The following is a 16,084-nucleotide window of genomic DNA, read 5'->3' as shown; positions in this document are numbered from 1 at the left end:
CGCGCTCTCGCACTCGGACAGCGCGGCGCCGGCCGCTGCGAGCGCCACTGAGCGCACTCGTCTTCAGTCGCGCAACTTCGGAGGCAGGGCGCAGGAGCACGGGGAGCGCTCGGAGCCCCGCAGCCCAAGGAGCGCAGAGTAGGGGCGCGCCGGAGCCTGGCTCCAGAGTGGGCACCGGGCATCCACCGCGTTCCGAGCGCCGGGCGGCCCTCCGCGCAGCCTGGCTGCCGCTGCCCCCACGGAGGGCACGGGCTGGCGCGGCCGGGCGCCGGGGAGGACGGCGAGGAGGAGGCGGCGGCGGCGGCGACGGCGGCGGCGAGACTGGGGCCGGGGAGAGAGCCCCGAGGGAGAGGCGCCCGAGCCGGGCCGCGGGAGCATGTGGGCCCGGAGCGGAGCGCGGGGCGCGCTGCTGCTGGCGTTGCTGCTCTGCTGGGACCCGAGGCTGAGCCAAGCAGGTAAGGAGCGCTCCGGCCTGAGGGCAGGGGATGCGAGGACCCTGAGCCTTGCTGCTGCGCTCAACCCCGAAGTTGAGGCGGAATCGTTGCGCGCCGGGAAAGCGGCAGGACGCCCAAGTTAGAAGGCAGATTTTTCTGCCCCGCCAAAGTGGGCGATGGCGCCGCCGACTCGCTGGGGGCCGTGATGGGGGTGGGGTGGAGTAAGCTGGAAGCTACTCTTTCTACGAGTGCCTGAGTCGGGGTCTGAGCCTCCGCCTGGAGCCACCTTCAGCGGACCCGTGAGTCCCGGCGTGCATGGCGACAGCGCGGAAAAGAAGTGTCTCTCTCTGAGCCAGGTGTGCGCTCGCTTCTGTTCCCTGCAACTTCCTAGTTCGAGTCCCGGCCAGCACAGGCTCCTGCGCACCGCCCAACCGAACTCTGCAGACGGGAGGGAGAGAGCGAGGGACCTGCCTAGCCCGGGAGGCGCCGGTACCGCACCGGCAGTTGGAGGCCGGGTTACAGGGCTTTGGCTATCGATGGGGGAGGGGCTCAATCCCGCGCACGCAGCTTTTCTGAGATCTCGGTCCCAGCGGGTTGCAAGTTGTTTTTTTTCCTAGAGGTTGGTGTGTATGTTGGAAGAGGACTGGGATACGTAGTGCTTCTGCCTGATTCCTTTTAAATGGGTCACTGACATTCTCTCTGTCGGGGATTGACCAGGTGCGCTGGCTTCTGTACATCACCTTTTGTGGGCCCGGGAAGAGTCGTTGAGGGACTTGGTGCGCTCCTAATATAAAGCCCCTAGCCTGTCTCTCGCGCCCCGGTTGTATATGTGTCTCACTGGCCCTGTAGCTGGACTATGTGTCGCTAAGCGAGCTGTGTCTCCCCGGGAAGGTGGTGGACCAACTGAAGCCAACTAATCTGGTATCCAGACCCAAGCAGGTGGCCTGGCTGCTGCTGTGAGGCCACCCTGTGGGATGGGGGCAAAAGGGGATATCCTGCACGAAGACCTCTCTCAGAATACGGTAGGAAAACTGGGACAGAAAGTGAACTGGAGATGACGTAGCCGCCCCCTCCCATCTTCCTCGGCGATGTTGACATCCGCTCCCCCCCCCATATCCAAAGATCCTTCACTCTGAAATTAATGATTCCCACGGCCAGGAGTGAGGGCTTCGTTTTAGTACATCCCCCACTTTTTATTTTTCCAAGTCCTGTGCTGTAAAGTTACAACACTCAATCATTTGATCCAAGTTAATTATGATTTGGGCAGACTCTGGTATTTAAAGCAGTGTTTTGAAGTTGGAAGGTAATGAGGGGAAAGGGGGAAGGTAAGCTGCTGAATGACCAGCCTTGTTTTAAAGGGTGCAGTTAGATGTGGGAGGTGCTGGATTGGGGTGTTGGTTTCTGCTTTGAGGGTGTTTGAGGAGGTGATTGAAGGCTATGGTTAAGTCTCTGTAAATGCTACATGGGCAGGGTTGTGTCTCGGGAAGCTGTTTTTTTGTACCAGCAGGGCAGTGGAATCAGGAATAAATACCAAATTTAGTGAGGGTGGGGGACTCAGCTAGGAAAAAGACAGGAGACCCTGTAGGCCTGGAGTTCTCTGGCTGGGTGGGCTGGGCCAGGAAGCCTGGGGGTGGCCTGCTTTTGCTGCTTAACAAAGCATCCAACCCCTACCTTCCCCAGAAGAAACCCCAGGCCCAGAGCTTTGATGGATTTGGGCACGAACCAGTGCCCAGCCAGAAATGGCCTCTAATACCGGGCTTTGATTTCTCACTAGCGAGCAGAAGTGGTGTTGGAATTGTGCTCATTACTTAGCACGGCAGGGGCTGCCTGCCCACCAGCCTGGAGCTGGGCCAACTGGCGGGGTTGGCCTGAGCCTTTTCTTTGCCCAAATGTGCCGCCCTTAGCAATCTGCCTTGGGGAGGAGAATGTGCCCCTTCCTCCCACACAACCTTTCTTCTCCAATGCCTGGGCACAGAGCATCTTTCAGAATTTTGGGGTATTTTTCCGATGGATCCATCATGAGTCCCATTTCACCAATGGGGAAAACCAAGGCCAAAGTACTGGTTTTGCCCAAATCTTGCCTTTACTTGACACCAGTCCAGACTTGCATGCAGGGCTCCTGTCTGTTGTTTAGCCAGGTGTTTCAAGCCACTCTGGACCCTTCCTTCAGTCCCTGCCCAGCCCCTGCCTGAGTCTTCTGTCAGGCTGAGGTAGGAGAGAGGCTATCCCTACCTAGAGCTTTCCTGGGGTGTCCAGACTCCTGTGAAGTGGGAACACCTCTCCCCTCTTACCCCCACCTCATCCCCAGGATATGGCAATGAGCTTCCTTTACAGCATGGAGAATTTTTTTTAAACCACAAAGTTTGATGATGGAGAAATCAAAACTAGAACCATAAAACCCCAGACCCTTAAAAAGATGTCAGCAAGTGACTGGCCAGGGGAGGCCCTTTCAAAAGCTCCGGCTGGCCTTGGGACTCCCTCCGCTTCCCCACGCAGCCCTTCCTGGAGCTTTCAATGAGCCCTTCCTTGGTCTCTGGCTGGGAAGGTGGAGAAGGAACGGAGGTGTCATGATAATACTTCTTTTTCTTTTTAAGGTGCAATTAAAATCAGCATTTTCCTAGCATCTCTGTTTGGTGTGTTTATGCCTGTGTGGTGTGGTAACTTGTCCTCATCTCCCTCTACACTATAGCAAACACACATCTCACTTAAATGGAAAATCAAGTGTCTTAATGGGCTTTCTCATTAACATGAAAGTACCACTGCAGGGGAGGAATTTCTCTGTAATCTCTCTCTTCCAGATCTGTCCCCTCCACGTTCCCCAACAGGGAATTCTGCAGGACCAAACAATTCCCTTGTTTCCAATCTGCTTATCTAACTACTGAAACTGTGAGACAGGCTTTTCCACTTTCTCAAGGTCCCTGGGACTCTGGTAAGGGTCAGAACTTGAACTCCATCCTCATAAGCTTCAGTCTGGTGGTCGGGGTGAGGAAATCTTCAAACTGGAGCACCACCTCAGGCAGGCTGCTGAAGATATGGTTGATGGTTGCTTTAATAGCCAGGTTAGACTGAGACTTGTAGCAGGATGGTGAAAGTGGGTCACTTTGCAAACCAGGAGAGATAGGGCCAGGCAGGACAGAGGTCTGGAGTGATGTTCTGAAACCGGGCTAGTGGCCAAAGGTGGTTCCAAACCCGCAGCCCCTCCCTGACCTCTTAGCAACTTCTCTGACCTGGAGAAGGGAAGACAGGTTGCAAACCAAACTTCCTTGGGCTGCGAGGGCTAAATGTTGGCATTGTAGGGCTCCGCACCCATTTGTACAGCTGGGGACAGGATGTTTTTATTTCCTGGGAACCTAAGCCTTCCCCAGCCCATGTGGCTGTGGAGTTTGTCCTGGACTGAAGATGCTGTGACCCCACTTCCTGGCTATTGCCTGAGATAAGCTTGGCCGCCCAACTCCCCTTCCCTGAGCTAGAGATTGCCTCTGAGGACTGTAGGCTGCCTCGGCCTTTGGAGATGGACACGAGACAAACTGGATCCTTTCCATTCCAAGTCATTGGCGAGCAAAGTTAGTGATCCTAGAAGGACAGCACTGGAGTTTCTCGGGGCCTGCTGGCTACAATATAGTGTTTTGAACCTCAGAGCTGGATCAAGGTGGAAAGATGACTTGTAGCTCACTGAGACCTGCAGGAAAGGACAAAGGATCTGGGTCCTAGGCTGGATTGGTGGCCCTGGGCCCAAAGAAACTGCCGTCCTGGCAGATGCCCCCCTCTCCGGGGGTGGGGATGTTGCCACCCAGGCCTGAGCTGGCACTATTGCTGGCCTTCTCCTCCTCCTCCTCACCAGTTTCCCAAACAGCTTCCACAAATGGAGTCATTAAAGCTGTGAAGGCAAAATGAAACCAAACAAGTGCGTTCTGTGCTTTTCTTTCTTTTTAAAAAAAATAAATTAAAAATACTGTAATTAGAATAATACAAGCAGAGGGCCTTTTCTAGTGGGCCGGGAAGGAACAATTCTTCCCACCCTGCTCGATTCCTGGAGTTGAGGCTGGGACACCACTTCCTGGGCATTTTGATGTGCCCACCCAGTCTGGGGCTTTGGGGAAAAGACTGGCACCCTGAAATGACTGTGGCCCTTCACTGAGTTGGTGACCCAATAGATCAGAACTCTGGCCCAGAGCAATCCCAGCCACCTCTCCTCCTCTGCGGACAAGCCCAGGCAGCTCGCTAAGTCACAGGTCTCCAGGACACTCCTTTCTCTAGGCTGCTGGTCTTTGGTGATGCTAATAGCAGCAAAAAAAAAAATTTGCTAAAGTGCAGGCATAAATTAGGGCCCCCACCACTCCCTTTTTCCCCCCTCTTCCTTCTCTCCAAAAGCGCTGGGTTGCTAGAAGCTCCTGGATGCACCCTTTTGGACAAAGCCTCCTGATTAGCATCTCTGCAGCTTGGGGGCTGGATTTAGCACTGCCTCACCTGGAGTCTGCGTGCGAGGTGGCCCTGCTCCCCGCCTTCTCTCTTGCCCCCCCTCATCTCCCTCTTCCCTCTCTTCCTTGCCACCTCCCTCCCCAGCCGAGCTAAATCAGTCTGCTAGAGCCCCGGGAGCTCTAACGCTACCGCCTCCCGCCTCATTTTCGAGCGAGCGCGCAGCACAGCGCAGTGTAGCTCGAGAGCCCCCTGCTTCTCACCTCCTGGAACAGGCTGCCCCCGGCCGGCTCCTCACAACTTCCCCTGCACCCAGCGCTCACTTCTGGGGAAGGCAGTCTTGTGGTGTGAGCGTGTGTACCAAGGAGTGTTTGTGTAGGGAGGGAATGCGTACTAGGAAGTGGGAGAGAAGGGTGGGTGGTGGGTACTGCAACTCGTAGGGGTATTTTAAGTGTGCAGAAGGATGGGTTGCGTTGAGGTTTGTGGCTGTTGTACGAGGATGTGTGTGTGGGGGGGGTATGTGTGGGTGTGTACATGGCCTTATAGTCCAGGTGGTGGTGTTTGTGTATAAATAGGTATATGTAATGGGGGACAGTGAGTCACCCCAAGCCTGGGAAACACCTGCTTTGTAATCTGCTGGGGATTCCTTTTCACGGGGACCCTGACCCATTGCCCTGAGGAGACCTGGGTTTGACCCGTGTGCACCTGCCTGGGCTGTCTGTAAGCAGGGTGTGGCTGGAAACCAATCCTAGGAAACCAGTCCTAGTTAGGAGGGTGGCAGGACGTCCCCCTGTTGAGGGCCTTAGGATAGGTCTGCTTGAAGTGGGTTCCGGGGCTGTGGAGAGACCAGGACAGAGGCCCTAGATGGGCCTGAACCTAGCTTAGGTTAGGCTGCTGCTCCCAGGTCAGGGGGTCCCATCCAGGGCCTCCATAGTCTGCTCCCATCTTACTCAGAGCCTGTGGAAGTCTGCTGTGTGACCTGGGTCCTTGTGCATCTGTTCATCTCCCTCAAGAAAGGAGCAGGGGTGGCTGAGGTGTCCTCTGGAATTTGCTGAAGAGGGGCGTGCAGAGCTCGGCTGAGGGGTAGCCTGATAGAGAGCAGCTCCCAGGCAGGTGGGGCAGTAGCGGTAGGCAGGGCTGGAGCCTGAGGCTTTGGGTGGAAACAATTGAAAGAAAGGCGACATGAATACACACAGCACATGTACACACACGTGCACACACACACACTGGACTCTGCTTCCGGGATCACAGAAGGGTTTCCCAGCCTTCCCAGTTCTGTCCACACTGAGGAATAACTCCAAGGTAAGATGTGGTCCAGAGGCAGCGAGACCTACAAGAAAGTCCTAGCCCTGCCAATGCACGTGCTGTTTTCCAGCCTATAGAGTCCTTTTATGGTGGGGGTGAGGGGTTCACTTTGCCCCGCAAAGGGCCCCTTGGTGAAGTGGATGCCCGCTTGGGAAGCTGGAGAGGCGGGACTGCCCTGGGCTCAGCCCTTAAGTCCACCGTTATGGGCTGCGCTGATGTGCACTTCAGAAATGTTAAATGACATTCCAAGAGTCTCAGAGGCAGCCCAAAGCAGCAGCCGGTGTGAGGAGGAGCAGAGCACAGCGGAGGGCGAAGCTCCTGAGCCTCGGGCTTCCTGGCGGCAGTGCTGTGAGCCAGGCGTGGCTCCTTTCTGCCTTTCCCAGAACGTTTCCTGGAGAGGATGGGGTGGGGGCGGGCTGGATACCTGGGGCACGTGGCCATCATGTCACCCCCAACTCTCTCACCATGGGGAGTGTGGCTCTGCCAGCATTCCGACTGGCTGCCTATGCAGGGTGGGCTCCGATCCTTAGGGAACTGCCCCGGGCCCCATTTCTGCCCCCCATCCCAGTTCCACTGAATGAGTGGCCTTGGGGCTTTGCCCCGTTGCTCTCTGGGCTAGGGCCCCAGCAAGGGGCTGGGGAGGGAAAGCAGCTGTGAAGCACCAGCAGGCCCCATGTGGGGAGGTATTTCTCACCTCTGCCTTGCTCCCCAAAAACTCAGAGTGGGGAAGAAGGCCAGGAAGGACTCCGTGCCCAACCACTCCAGGAGCCAGTCAGAGGCCAGGGCTTCTTGGCCATCACTCCGTGCCCCAGGCCCTGGGCACACCCCTATTGACAGACACTCCTCAGGGGCGTGGGGGCAGGACCAGGCCAGCCGGAATTGTGAGAGGGTTAACATAGCCTCCCAGTGTGGCCACTTACTAACTTGGTCCTCTCGGGTGACTCACCTAACTGCTATGCCTCAGTTTCTCATCTGCAAAATGAGAATAATCATGACATCCTCGTAGGATCCTTTGAGGCTCAGATGAACAACGTACAATAAAGCCTTTAGCACAGTGCCCAGCACACGGTGGCCGCTGGGACTGTTGGAGTACATTTGGCTCAGGAGAAGCCTTGCCAGGCAGGGTCAGAGTTGCCGTCCTCCAAGGGACTGAAGTCGGGGGAGGAACAAGTGGCAAGGCTCGGGGCCTGCTGACCAGCAGTTCCTGGCATAAGAGTTAAGACCGGCCCTTGCCCTTCCTCTGCTCTGTGACCTTGGACCAGTGCCTTTCCCTTTCTGAGTCAAGGTTGGTTGGTCTCTGGAAATTTGGAGTCCAGGAGAGGTGGGAGGCTGATCCTTTATGATTATGTGGTTTTCCGTTGGGTTCCATCTGAAGAGGCCCCGGCAACCAGCAAGAGATAAAGGTAGCTAAGGCCCAGAACCACTCATGTTTGCAGAGGCCCCTCCAGAAAGTCAATATATTGACTGGAATGCCCTTGTGCACATTATGGGCCCTGAGTGAGAGAGAGAGAAAGTGTGTGTGTGTCTCTGTCTCAAGCTGTAAATCACCCTTCAGGACCTCAGTCCCCCTTTCCTGCTCCCTACACATCTCCTGCCTCAAAGATTGAGCCCCAGGAGGCAGAGAAGGACTCCACCTACTGGCAAGGCAGCCTGGGTGCTAGGCCCCCACCTCTGCGCCCCACCAGGGCTTAGGGCCCCTGGGAAGGGTGTCATGGGAACAGACTGCCCAGATCACTCACCTCTCGGCATGGGAGCTAAGGAACCCGGGTCGTCCCGGATACCAGAACACTGACCCAGCCCTGCACATTCATTTGCTGAGCATGTGCCTGCCCAGCGGGGCAGAGATGGGCAGAGCTTCCGGCTGACCCTTGAAGAATGGATAGGCTTTGTGTGACTTTCTAAAGTATGAGCCATGTGCCAGGCCTGCAATACTAGAGTTCAAGGAGAGGGCGTGGTGGTGCAACAGAGAGGAGCCCCTTCAAAAACAGCCCAAGTTATATGTTCTGGGAGGGGTCCAGGCCTGTTTAGAGGACACACTATATAGTCAGGCAATTTAGGTTCAAATCCGAGTATCTGCCATCTAGCTGTGTGTCCTATGGCAAGTTGCTTATCCTCGCTCAGCTTTCGTTTCCTCATATGTGAAAGTTTGAAGTTCCTAGCACCAGTCTCGTCAGATTGTTGTAGGGATAAATACAATAGTGCATAAAAGTGCTTGGCACATTCTAAAGTGCTCAGTAGCCTTCACCATCATCATCAATGCCTCGTATTGGGTGGTGTGACAGGAAATGCCTATGATGTTGCTCTTGTGGACCTGGGTGATCAGGGAAGAATTCCCACAGGAGGAAAGGATGGAGCTTGAGTGGTCCTTGAGAGATAAGTAGCAGTGGGGCAGGAGAGGGTAGGTGCTCCTTGGAAGCAAGATTTCTGAGGCCAGGGTCTCTTCTTAGTACCCAAAAGAGCCCAAAGCTTTAGGCTCAATAGAACTTGAATCTTCCCATGCCTGTGTCAAGGGACCCCACTTCTCTGCATTCCAGCTTCCCTCCCTGGAGAAGGGGCAGTGTGACCAGAGCCAACCAGGCATGGGGCCCTCCACCAATTTCCGGTGCCTTCCTCTGCTTCCTGTCGTGGCCACCCATCTGGCTGACCCATGGAGGAGGGGGCTGGGCCTTTAGTCTCTGAGCAAGAGCACAAGGGAACAGAGAGTTCCTGGGAGCAACATCTGAGTTGGTCAGAGAGCCAGGGAAAGAGCCAGGAAGAGGAAAGAGGCTGCTCTGCTCTTGGTGCTCACCCTGCCAGCCTGGCCCCACAGTGAGTGGAGCTTCTCCTGCTGCCATCCCTGGAGCCTGAAGCCCCCGGAGGCCCCAAGTGGCGTCTGGAGGCATTACCGGCATCAGGAGACAGAGCCGAAGGAAGGCAGCCTGGTAATGTGATCAGAGGCGTCCAGCCAGCCAGCCTGGGGCCTGGGCACCCATGGAGATGCGGAGCTTACAAGAAGTGGAGTCAGAAATTCCAGGAAAGTTGTTCCCGGCCCCGCCCCCACCCCGCCTTTGGTCATTTTGGGTCACAGTAGGGCAGATGTGTTGGAGACCAAGGGAGCAGAGCCCTCCTAGGGAGCACTTGTAGGGAGCATCCCTCCCCTTGCCCTTGTCACATGCCAGGGTCCCTAGAGGAAGGAGACGAGAGCAGCAGGGACACTAAGTTAACGAGGGAGGCTCAGTCTGATGTGCTTACTTGCATGTCCCTGGCACCAACACGACGCTCAGCACATGCAGGATGCGGGATGAAGAACCCAGGTTCAGGCCTCACCCACCCAGGAGCGAGGCGTGATCTGTCCCTGTTGCATGTGGACTTGCTGGTGTGGATGAGTAACCAAAGGATTAGGAGAGTCCCGTCGTTCTGCTGGTTCCCCGCCTGCTTTTCTGTTCCCCTCACTGGCTGCGCTCGTTCTTGTTGCCTTTCTCTAAGCGCTTACTTTTGCCAAGCACAGCGGAAGTCAGAGCCAAGTCCTCAGTGGTCAGAGCCCCTTCCCTAAGGCAGTGGAACCACAGGAATTAATCCAGTTTTGCACTCCAGTGCCCTGGTGTGAGGAAAGCATGGTGGCCCACACAAAGCACATGGTCTAGGCCCTTTTAAATGTTTGTTTCCTGTTCACATGCCTAAGCCCACTGATCACTGCTAATGGTCCCAGAGAATGCCCCTTGCGCAGACACGGGCATGTAGCCTGTGAGCAGGGGTGGGCCAAGAGGGTACATCTGCAGGCTGGTGGCTGGGGCCAACTCCGAGTGCCTATCCTCCATAGCAACTGCCACCGGCTTCGTGGCAGGAGCCGGGCCTGGTGCAGGAGAGTCGATCTGGCCACAAGGTCTGGCTGCACAAGCGTTCCCTGGCACCACGTCCAGCACTAACATTCACAAAGCATCCCCGGGAGATTAAACATCCCCAGGCCCTTGGCTGAGGCAGCGCTAAGCCTGGCCCAGCTTCTGCCTTCACAGCTGGGTGACCACTGACCCCTGCCAGGAGTCCCTGCCACAGGCTGATCTGGAATTCCTGCCTGGAAGCCCAGGACAGCCAGAGCTGGGCACTGTGAACCTACTGCACATATGATCTGGCCTCGCATTTTCCAGCTGGTCCATCCCTCCTCTGGACAGACTCACCTGCATGCATGCGCACATGTGGGCACACACACTTGCGTACACACATACACATGCATGAAAGAAGAAAGGAAGGGAGGCAGTGAGGGAGCAAAGGAGGGAAGGAAGAAAGGAAGGACAGAAAAAGCCCTGAACTAAGAATTAGAAAGCCTGAACTGTAATCCTCACTATGCAACTCCTCTGCTGGATGGTATTGGACCAATCCTTTGCCCTCTCTCATGCTTTTGTCCAAATAAACAGGATCCATCCTGGAATTATAAAGCTTGGGTTCAAGCTCTGGCTCCATTGCTAACTGCAGATTCCTGAGCCTGCGTCTTGCTGTAAAGAGGCCCCTGATTGGCTGGAGGGGAGATTAAATGAACTGGGCAAAGTCAGTAAAAATCAGTTTCCTATCCTGGAAGGGAATCTGCCTGCAAATCATGGGCTACCCTCCCTCCCTTCCAAGCCTGCCCCTCTGGGATGGGCAAATCACTCACTTGCTCTGAGCCTCAATTTACCTATCAGCAAAGGGAATAAATGAAGCAGAATGCCAGCAAGGGCCAACTGTTAAAGCACCAGCGAGCTGCTTTGGCATCTGTCCACCAAACCCTGAAAGGCTGTGATCTGTGACCACAGGGACTGCAGTGCCTCCTAAGCATGGTAGCTGGGGAACGGCGAGGAGGGACTTATGTTCCATTTCCAAACTGGAACCGGACCCATGTTCCATTTCCAGACTGGAACCTGCCTACTGCCCGCCGATGGCTGAGCCCTGGCCTCTCCCTGTGCCTGGTCAGCCATGGCTATAGAGCCAAATGACAGAAAGTTTGGGTCACTTCCCATCCCTCTCGGTGCCTTGCCACATGTCCAGCACTCCAGACCAGAGATGCCCGGGTGCCACGTCAGGGACAGTTAGTGTCAGTGCCTGCTTAAATGCAGGCTGGGCCAGCACACCATCTGCCACGCCCGCTGGAGGTTCTATAAGCCGAGGCTGGTGATGCATTCTTAGAAATTGGGGCAGGCAGGAGGGCGGGCTCAGCGTTCTCTCCTCTGCTCCTGTCTCCTTCCAGCCCACCTGGGACAAACTTCGTTCTCCACACTGCATGTGCATGTCTGGAGTCTGAGAAGGAAAGGCCGAGGAGGGGATGGGGCCAGGTAGTCTTGAGGACTGCTTGCTTCCCTGCCAGCCGGCTGTAGGATGTCCCTCTGACACTGCCTGCTGATGGCCCCTTACACTTTCACGCCGTTTCTCTGCTGAGCCTGAGCTGGGTTAAGGAGGACCATGTACCCTTCTGGGAAGCAGGGACAGGGTCCCTTTCCTAACTTCCCACCTGTCTTCCCCTTCCCACTTCTGAGTAACACCTCCCACATATCATTAGTCTTTGGAATCCTTGACACCCAAGATGTAATCTTGTCTCCTTCACTTGTTAGCAGTGTGCTGGTGACTAGATGATGTTGCCATTGTGGTGTCAGTTTCTTTATCTGAGAAATGGGAATAATGAATACTGCTTCACATGGCCACCTAAAGACTGAATCATGTCACTCATGGGGGACAGAGAAAAGGTTCCATAATGTTGGCTGTGATCATTGGTGTCCAGTTGCATTCTGTCTTTCAGAATAATACATACATAAAATAATACATCCTCATTAAATCTGATTTATTCCAGGCATGCAAATTTGGTTCAAAATTAACCCATTAAGGATCTAAACCAGGTGGTACAGGCCTGTAATTCTAGCATTCTGGAAGGAAGGCAAAAGGATTGCAGGTTCAGGCCCATCATGAACAACTTAGTGAGACCTTGTCTCAAAAGCAGGGGAGGCTGGGGGTGCAAACGTTCTGGGTTTAGTCCTAAGTACCCTCCCCGTAATTACTCCATTAACATTGATAACATAGGCCAAATTAGAGACATACATCATTATTAATGAACTTAAGGAAACAATCATATGATTTTCCCATAGAGGCTGAAAACACTTTGGACAAAATCCTACACCTACTCATGGCATAAGCACTCAAGAAAATAAGAATTAAGGGATATATCTTAGCACTATGAGAATATATATAGATCTCCTTGTCCTCAAGGCAGAGTCTTGTTTATGAGGAAGACACTATAGTCATTTCCATTGAGGTCAGTGATAGACGGGTCCCTTCTCAGCTAGAGCCATTAGTCAATGCAATTAAGCAGGAGAAATCAATTAGAAGCATAAGAGGAGGCTAAAGAACAAGTAAAACTATCCCTACCAAAGAGTAAAACACATGATAATGCCTCTGTAATTTAAACCATGTGGCATAGTACATGAATTAGCAAATAGATAACAGAAAGTCCAGAATTAGACCCAAATGTACATGACGAAAGCAGTTTCTCAGGTCATTGGGGTAAAGGCAGACTTTTTAATAATGCTGGAGCAACTGCATGGCCATTTGGAGAAAGGTAAACTTTGATGTGTGTCTCACGTTGTACAGAGAAATAAACTGCAGATGGATTAGGGCCAGACTGCAAATAGGGATCCAACTACTGAGTGAAAACATAGGTGATTTCCTCCTTAAGACCTTGCTGCCTCAGGGTCAGGAAAGGCTTTTTAAAAATGATTCAGAAGCCAGAAGCAATAAAATAAAAGTTTGATCATTTTTAGTACATACATTTTTTTTTTTTTTTTTTTTTTTTTTTTTAAAATTGGTTTGCAGTATACTTTACTGACTACCTACTGGGCTGGGAATATAGCTCAATGGTGGCATGCAAAAGGCCCTAACTTCAATCCCCGGTACGAGAAACAGTCAATAGGCTACATATTTGGCAAACTGAAAGAAAATATCTTGTAACATATACAAACCACATACAAAGGGCAAAAGTGTATATAAAGTCCTGGTATATAAAGGTCTCTCATATTAAAGGATCAAAACCTGATAGAAAGATGAGAATAAAGACACAAACAACTCACAAAAAAATATACAACAGTGACTTTCAAACTCATTTGTAGTAAAGTACCACTTAACACAAACTTGTGAGCTGGGCATGGTGGTATACAGCTGTAATCTTTGTGGCTCAGGAGGCTGAAGCAGGAGTATTGCAAGTTTAAGCCTAGCCTGGGTTACATAACAAGATCCTATCTCAAAATTAAAAAAAAAAAAAAAGAATTAGAAAGGTTGGGGATGTAGCTTAATGCAAAGGCCCTAGGTTCAATCCCTAATGTCACAAATAATTAAAACATGTGATACAGTTTCTCACTTATCAGACTGGAGGACATTATACATCAGGACTATGTGGAGGACGGAACATTCAGACATCTTTGGTAGGAAGGCAAATTGGTCCAGCCTTTTGGATTGGAAATTGGGTGAAACCTAACAAAAGCATACACAGTGGTGCTTCGGTTCACGAACTAAATTTTTTCCATGATTTTGGAAAAGATGACCATGTTTACGTTTGTGTGAGAAAGATGATCACAGTTGTATTTGTCATCTGATGTAGAATTTGCAAACAGAAACAAAATTTTCCCACTTTTGTTTGAAAGGAAAGCGTTGGTGAACCAAGGTACCACTGTGCACACTTACTTTTCAACTCCACAATCCCACTTTCTAGCAATCTTCCCTGAAGGTATACTTTCTTCATACAAAAATACAGGTACACAGGGTTACTCACTGCAATACTGAAAATAGCCTGAATGCCTTAAGGAAGTACATGAATAAACAGTGGTACACCCTCAGATAGGAGTACCACACAGCTGTGAAAAGGAATGCTAAAGCTCTCAGTGGACTGATATAGAGAGACTTCTAGGACTTACAGATAAAAGAAGCAAGGTCGACATGCTCCCTTTTGTGAGAAAGACTTGAAAGACACCTTTTTCTTATCTGTAAATGGTTTTGCATGTTTATGCACCAGAGATGGAATTCGGGGCCTTGCACCTGCTAGGCAAGTGCTCTACCACTCAACTCTAGCCCCAGCCCTGGTCTTGGCCTCCTAAATACACCCTGTGTCCTCTCAGAGGATCCTCCCCATTCTGCTCATGGATCCAAGCAGCAAGCCTGGTCCTGGGCCAGGTTCCCTGAGCTGCTCCAGTATGGATGGTGGCTTCTGCCTCTGTTAGTCCTGAGCTCATCCCTTCAGCCTGCTGGACTCAATTTCCTCTTCTGTAAGACGATGATAATGAATTCCACACCACTTTCTTCGTGATAGGAGGTGGGACTGACATGTGACAGTTAGTTCACATCTACATAAAGGGCTTTGCCTACTGTGCGGTATAACTTGATTTGTCATTTACATATAAGATCTGCAAGTGGCTCTTTGGGTCTTCAGTGAGTCCTGCTTTTCCAGTCCCTTGTCTCTCTCTGTCTCTCTGTCTCTCTGTCTCTCTGTCTCTCTGTCTCTCTCTCTCTCTCTCTCTCTCTCTCTCTCTCTCTCTCTCTCTCACACACACACACACACACATACACACACACTTCCATTCATTACAGAGCTTCGGAAGATGCTGAAGGAGCTGCTTCACTTACTGTCACCCTGACGTAAGAGTCCATCCACAGGGCCTTCACCTGTGTGCCAGGTGTATTGTAGGCCCTCTGAGGCCTTGGCCTGCCACCCATTCGAGCCTGAGAACACAAGGAACACTACCAGGCCCACTGTGCGCCCGCGTTGGTCATTTTGCATGTGCTGTCCTGTTTGGGCCTTGTGATGACCCTGGGGAGAAAGAAGATGTTGGCAGAAGAGTGCGGGGTGGGGGCTTGGGCAAGCGAAGTGACCTGCCGAAATCTCCCAGCCGTTAGTGCCAGAGCCCGGTCTGGTTTAACTATGCTCCTCGATGAGCCCAACCCATAGCCACTCCCCAAGGCAGGGGCAGGTCTTTCCCTCTAAGTGCTTCCCTCACATTCCAGGAAGTGTTGGATGCTTGGTGATTACGTGTGGAGTGATTGGGCGCTGAGTGAACCAAGAACTTGGACCTGCGTGGTGAAGTACAGACTCCTCCACCAGCCTGACTGTGCTCGTATGCAGAGCTGCCAGCCGATGGACAGACTGTGCTTTCCCACTGGCCAGTCCCAGCCAGCGTAACTCAGCCCCTTGCCATTTTAAGGGTGGCCGGGCGAGTGTGTTCAGTGCAGCCCCAGGGGGTTCAGTGAGGCCCAGGAGGGAGGGGCTGAGCCAGACCTCGGGCACTCCACAGAGCAGAAGGGGCCTTGACAAGCCAGTGGAAGGTAAGATTCCCAGAAGGCCGTGCTCCCAGCCTGGGAACTCTGCCTGCCAGTTAATAAATTGTTTATTACACCCTTGACAGTGCCCTCTACCCACCCGGATCCTGTGGGCTTGCAGGAGAGGGGCAGGGCTGGCTGAGGGTCTGGGTCTTCCAGGGTGGGGGCACTGGGAACTTGGAGCAAGCCATCCTCCTCCTGCCCATCCTGGCCCACTGGACCAGCACACTTGCCCATTCCCCGGAGGCCCTGGTCTCTACTGCAAAGGGCAGTGGAACAGAAATCCCCCGCTTAGGGTATCTTCACCTCACTTCCCTGAGCTTCTTTTCCAAGGCTTCTTCTAGGGAATTCTAGTGCTCCTGCAGCAGGACGTGCCGTCCTCAGAGCTTTTCAGGCACTGCAGCCTGGTAGACTTTAGGAATGGTTAATCTTGCTCGTCAACTGGGTTGGCCTAAGAGGTGCCTAAGAGATTAAACTGCTGAGTGCATGGGTCACAGGGCCTGACCTTGGGGGCTGCATCTTGTCCCTGCCCTTCCTCTTGGGCTCTTCTGCCCTCTGCTTCCTAGATGCCGTGAGTTGAGCAGCTTTGCTCCGCCAGGTCCTTCCGCCCTGCTGTTTCTGCCTGGGAG

General features: G+C 53.0%; 1 protein-coding gene across 1 annotated transcript in view; it reads left to right on the top strand.

Moving 5' to 3' along the window:
• Positions 1 to 16,084, top strand: part of Unc5b (unc-5 netrin receptor B) — a gene marked incomplete at its 5' end in the record, with an annotated part of 78,882 nt that continues 62,798 nt past the window's right edge. Inside the window, 1 exon segment of the mRNA XM_005390040.2 lies at positions 1 to 455. Coding sequence (XP_005390097.1) covers positions 377 to 455 — 79 coding nt within the window.

This window comes from Chinchilla lanigera, unplaced genomic scaffold (genome assembly GCF_000276665.1).
Source record: "Chinchilla lanigera isolate Chin_1 unplaced genomic scaffold, ChiLan1.0 scaffold00036, whole genome shotgun sequence".
Lineage (NCBI taxonomy): Eukaryota > Metazoa > Chordata > Mammalia > Rodentia > Chinchillidae > Chinchilla > Chinchilla lanigera.
This window is presented reverse-complemented; position numbering and strand designations above follow the sequence as displayed.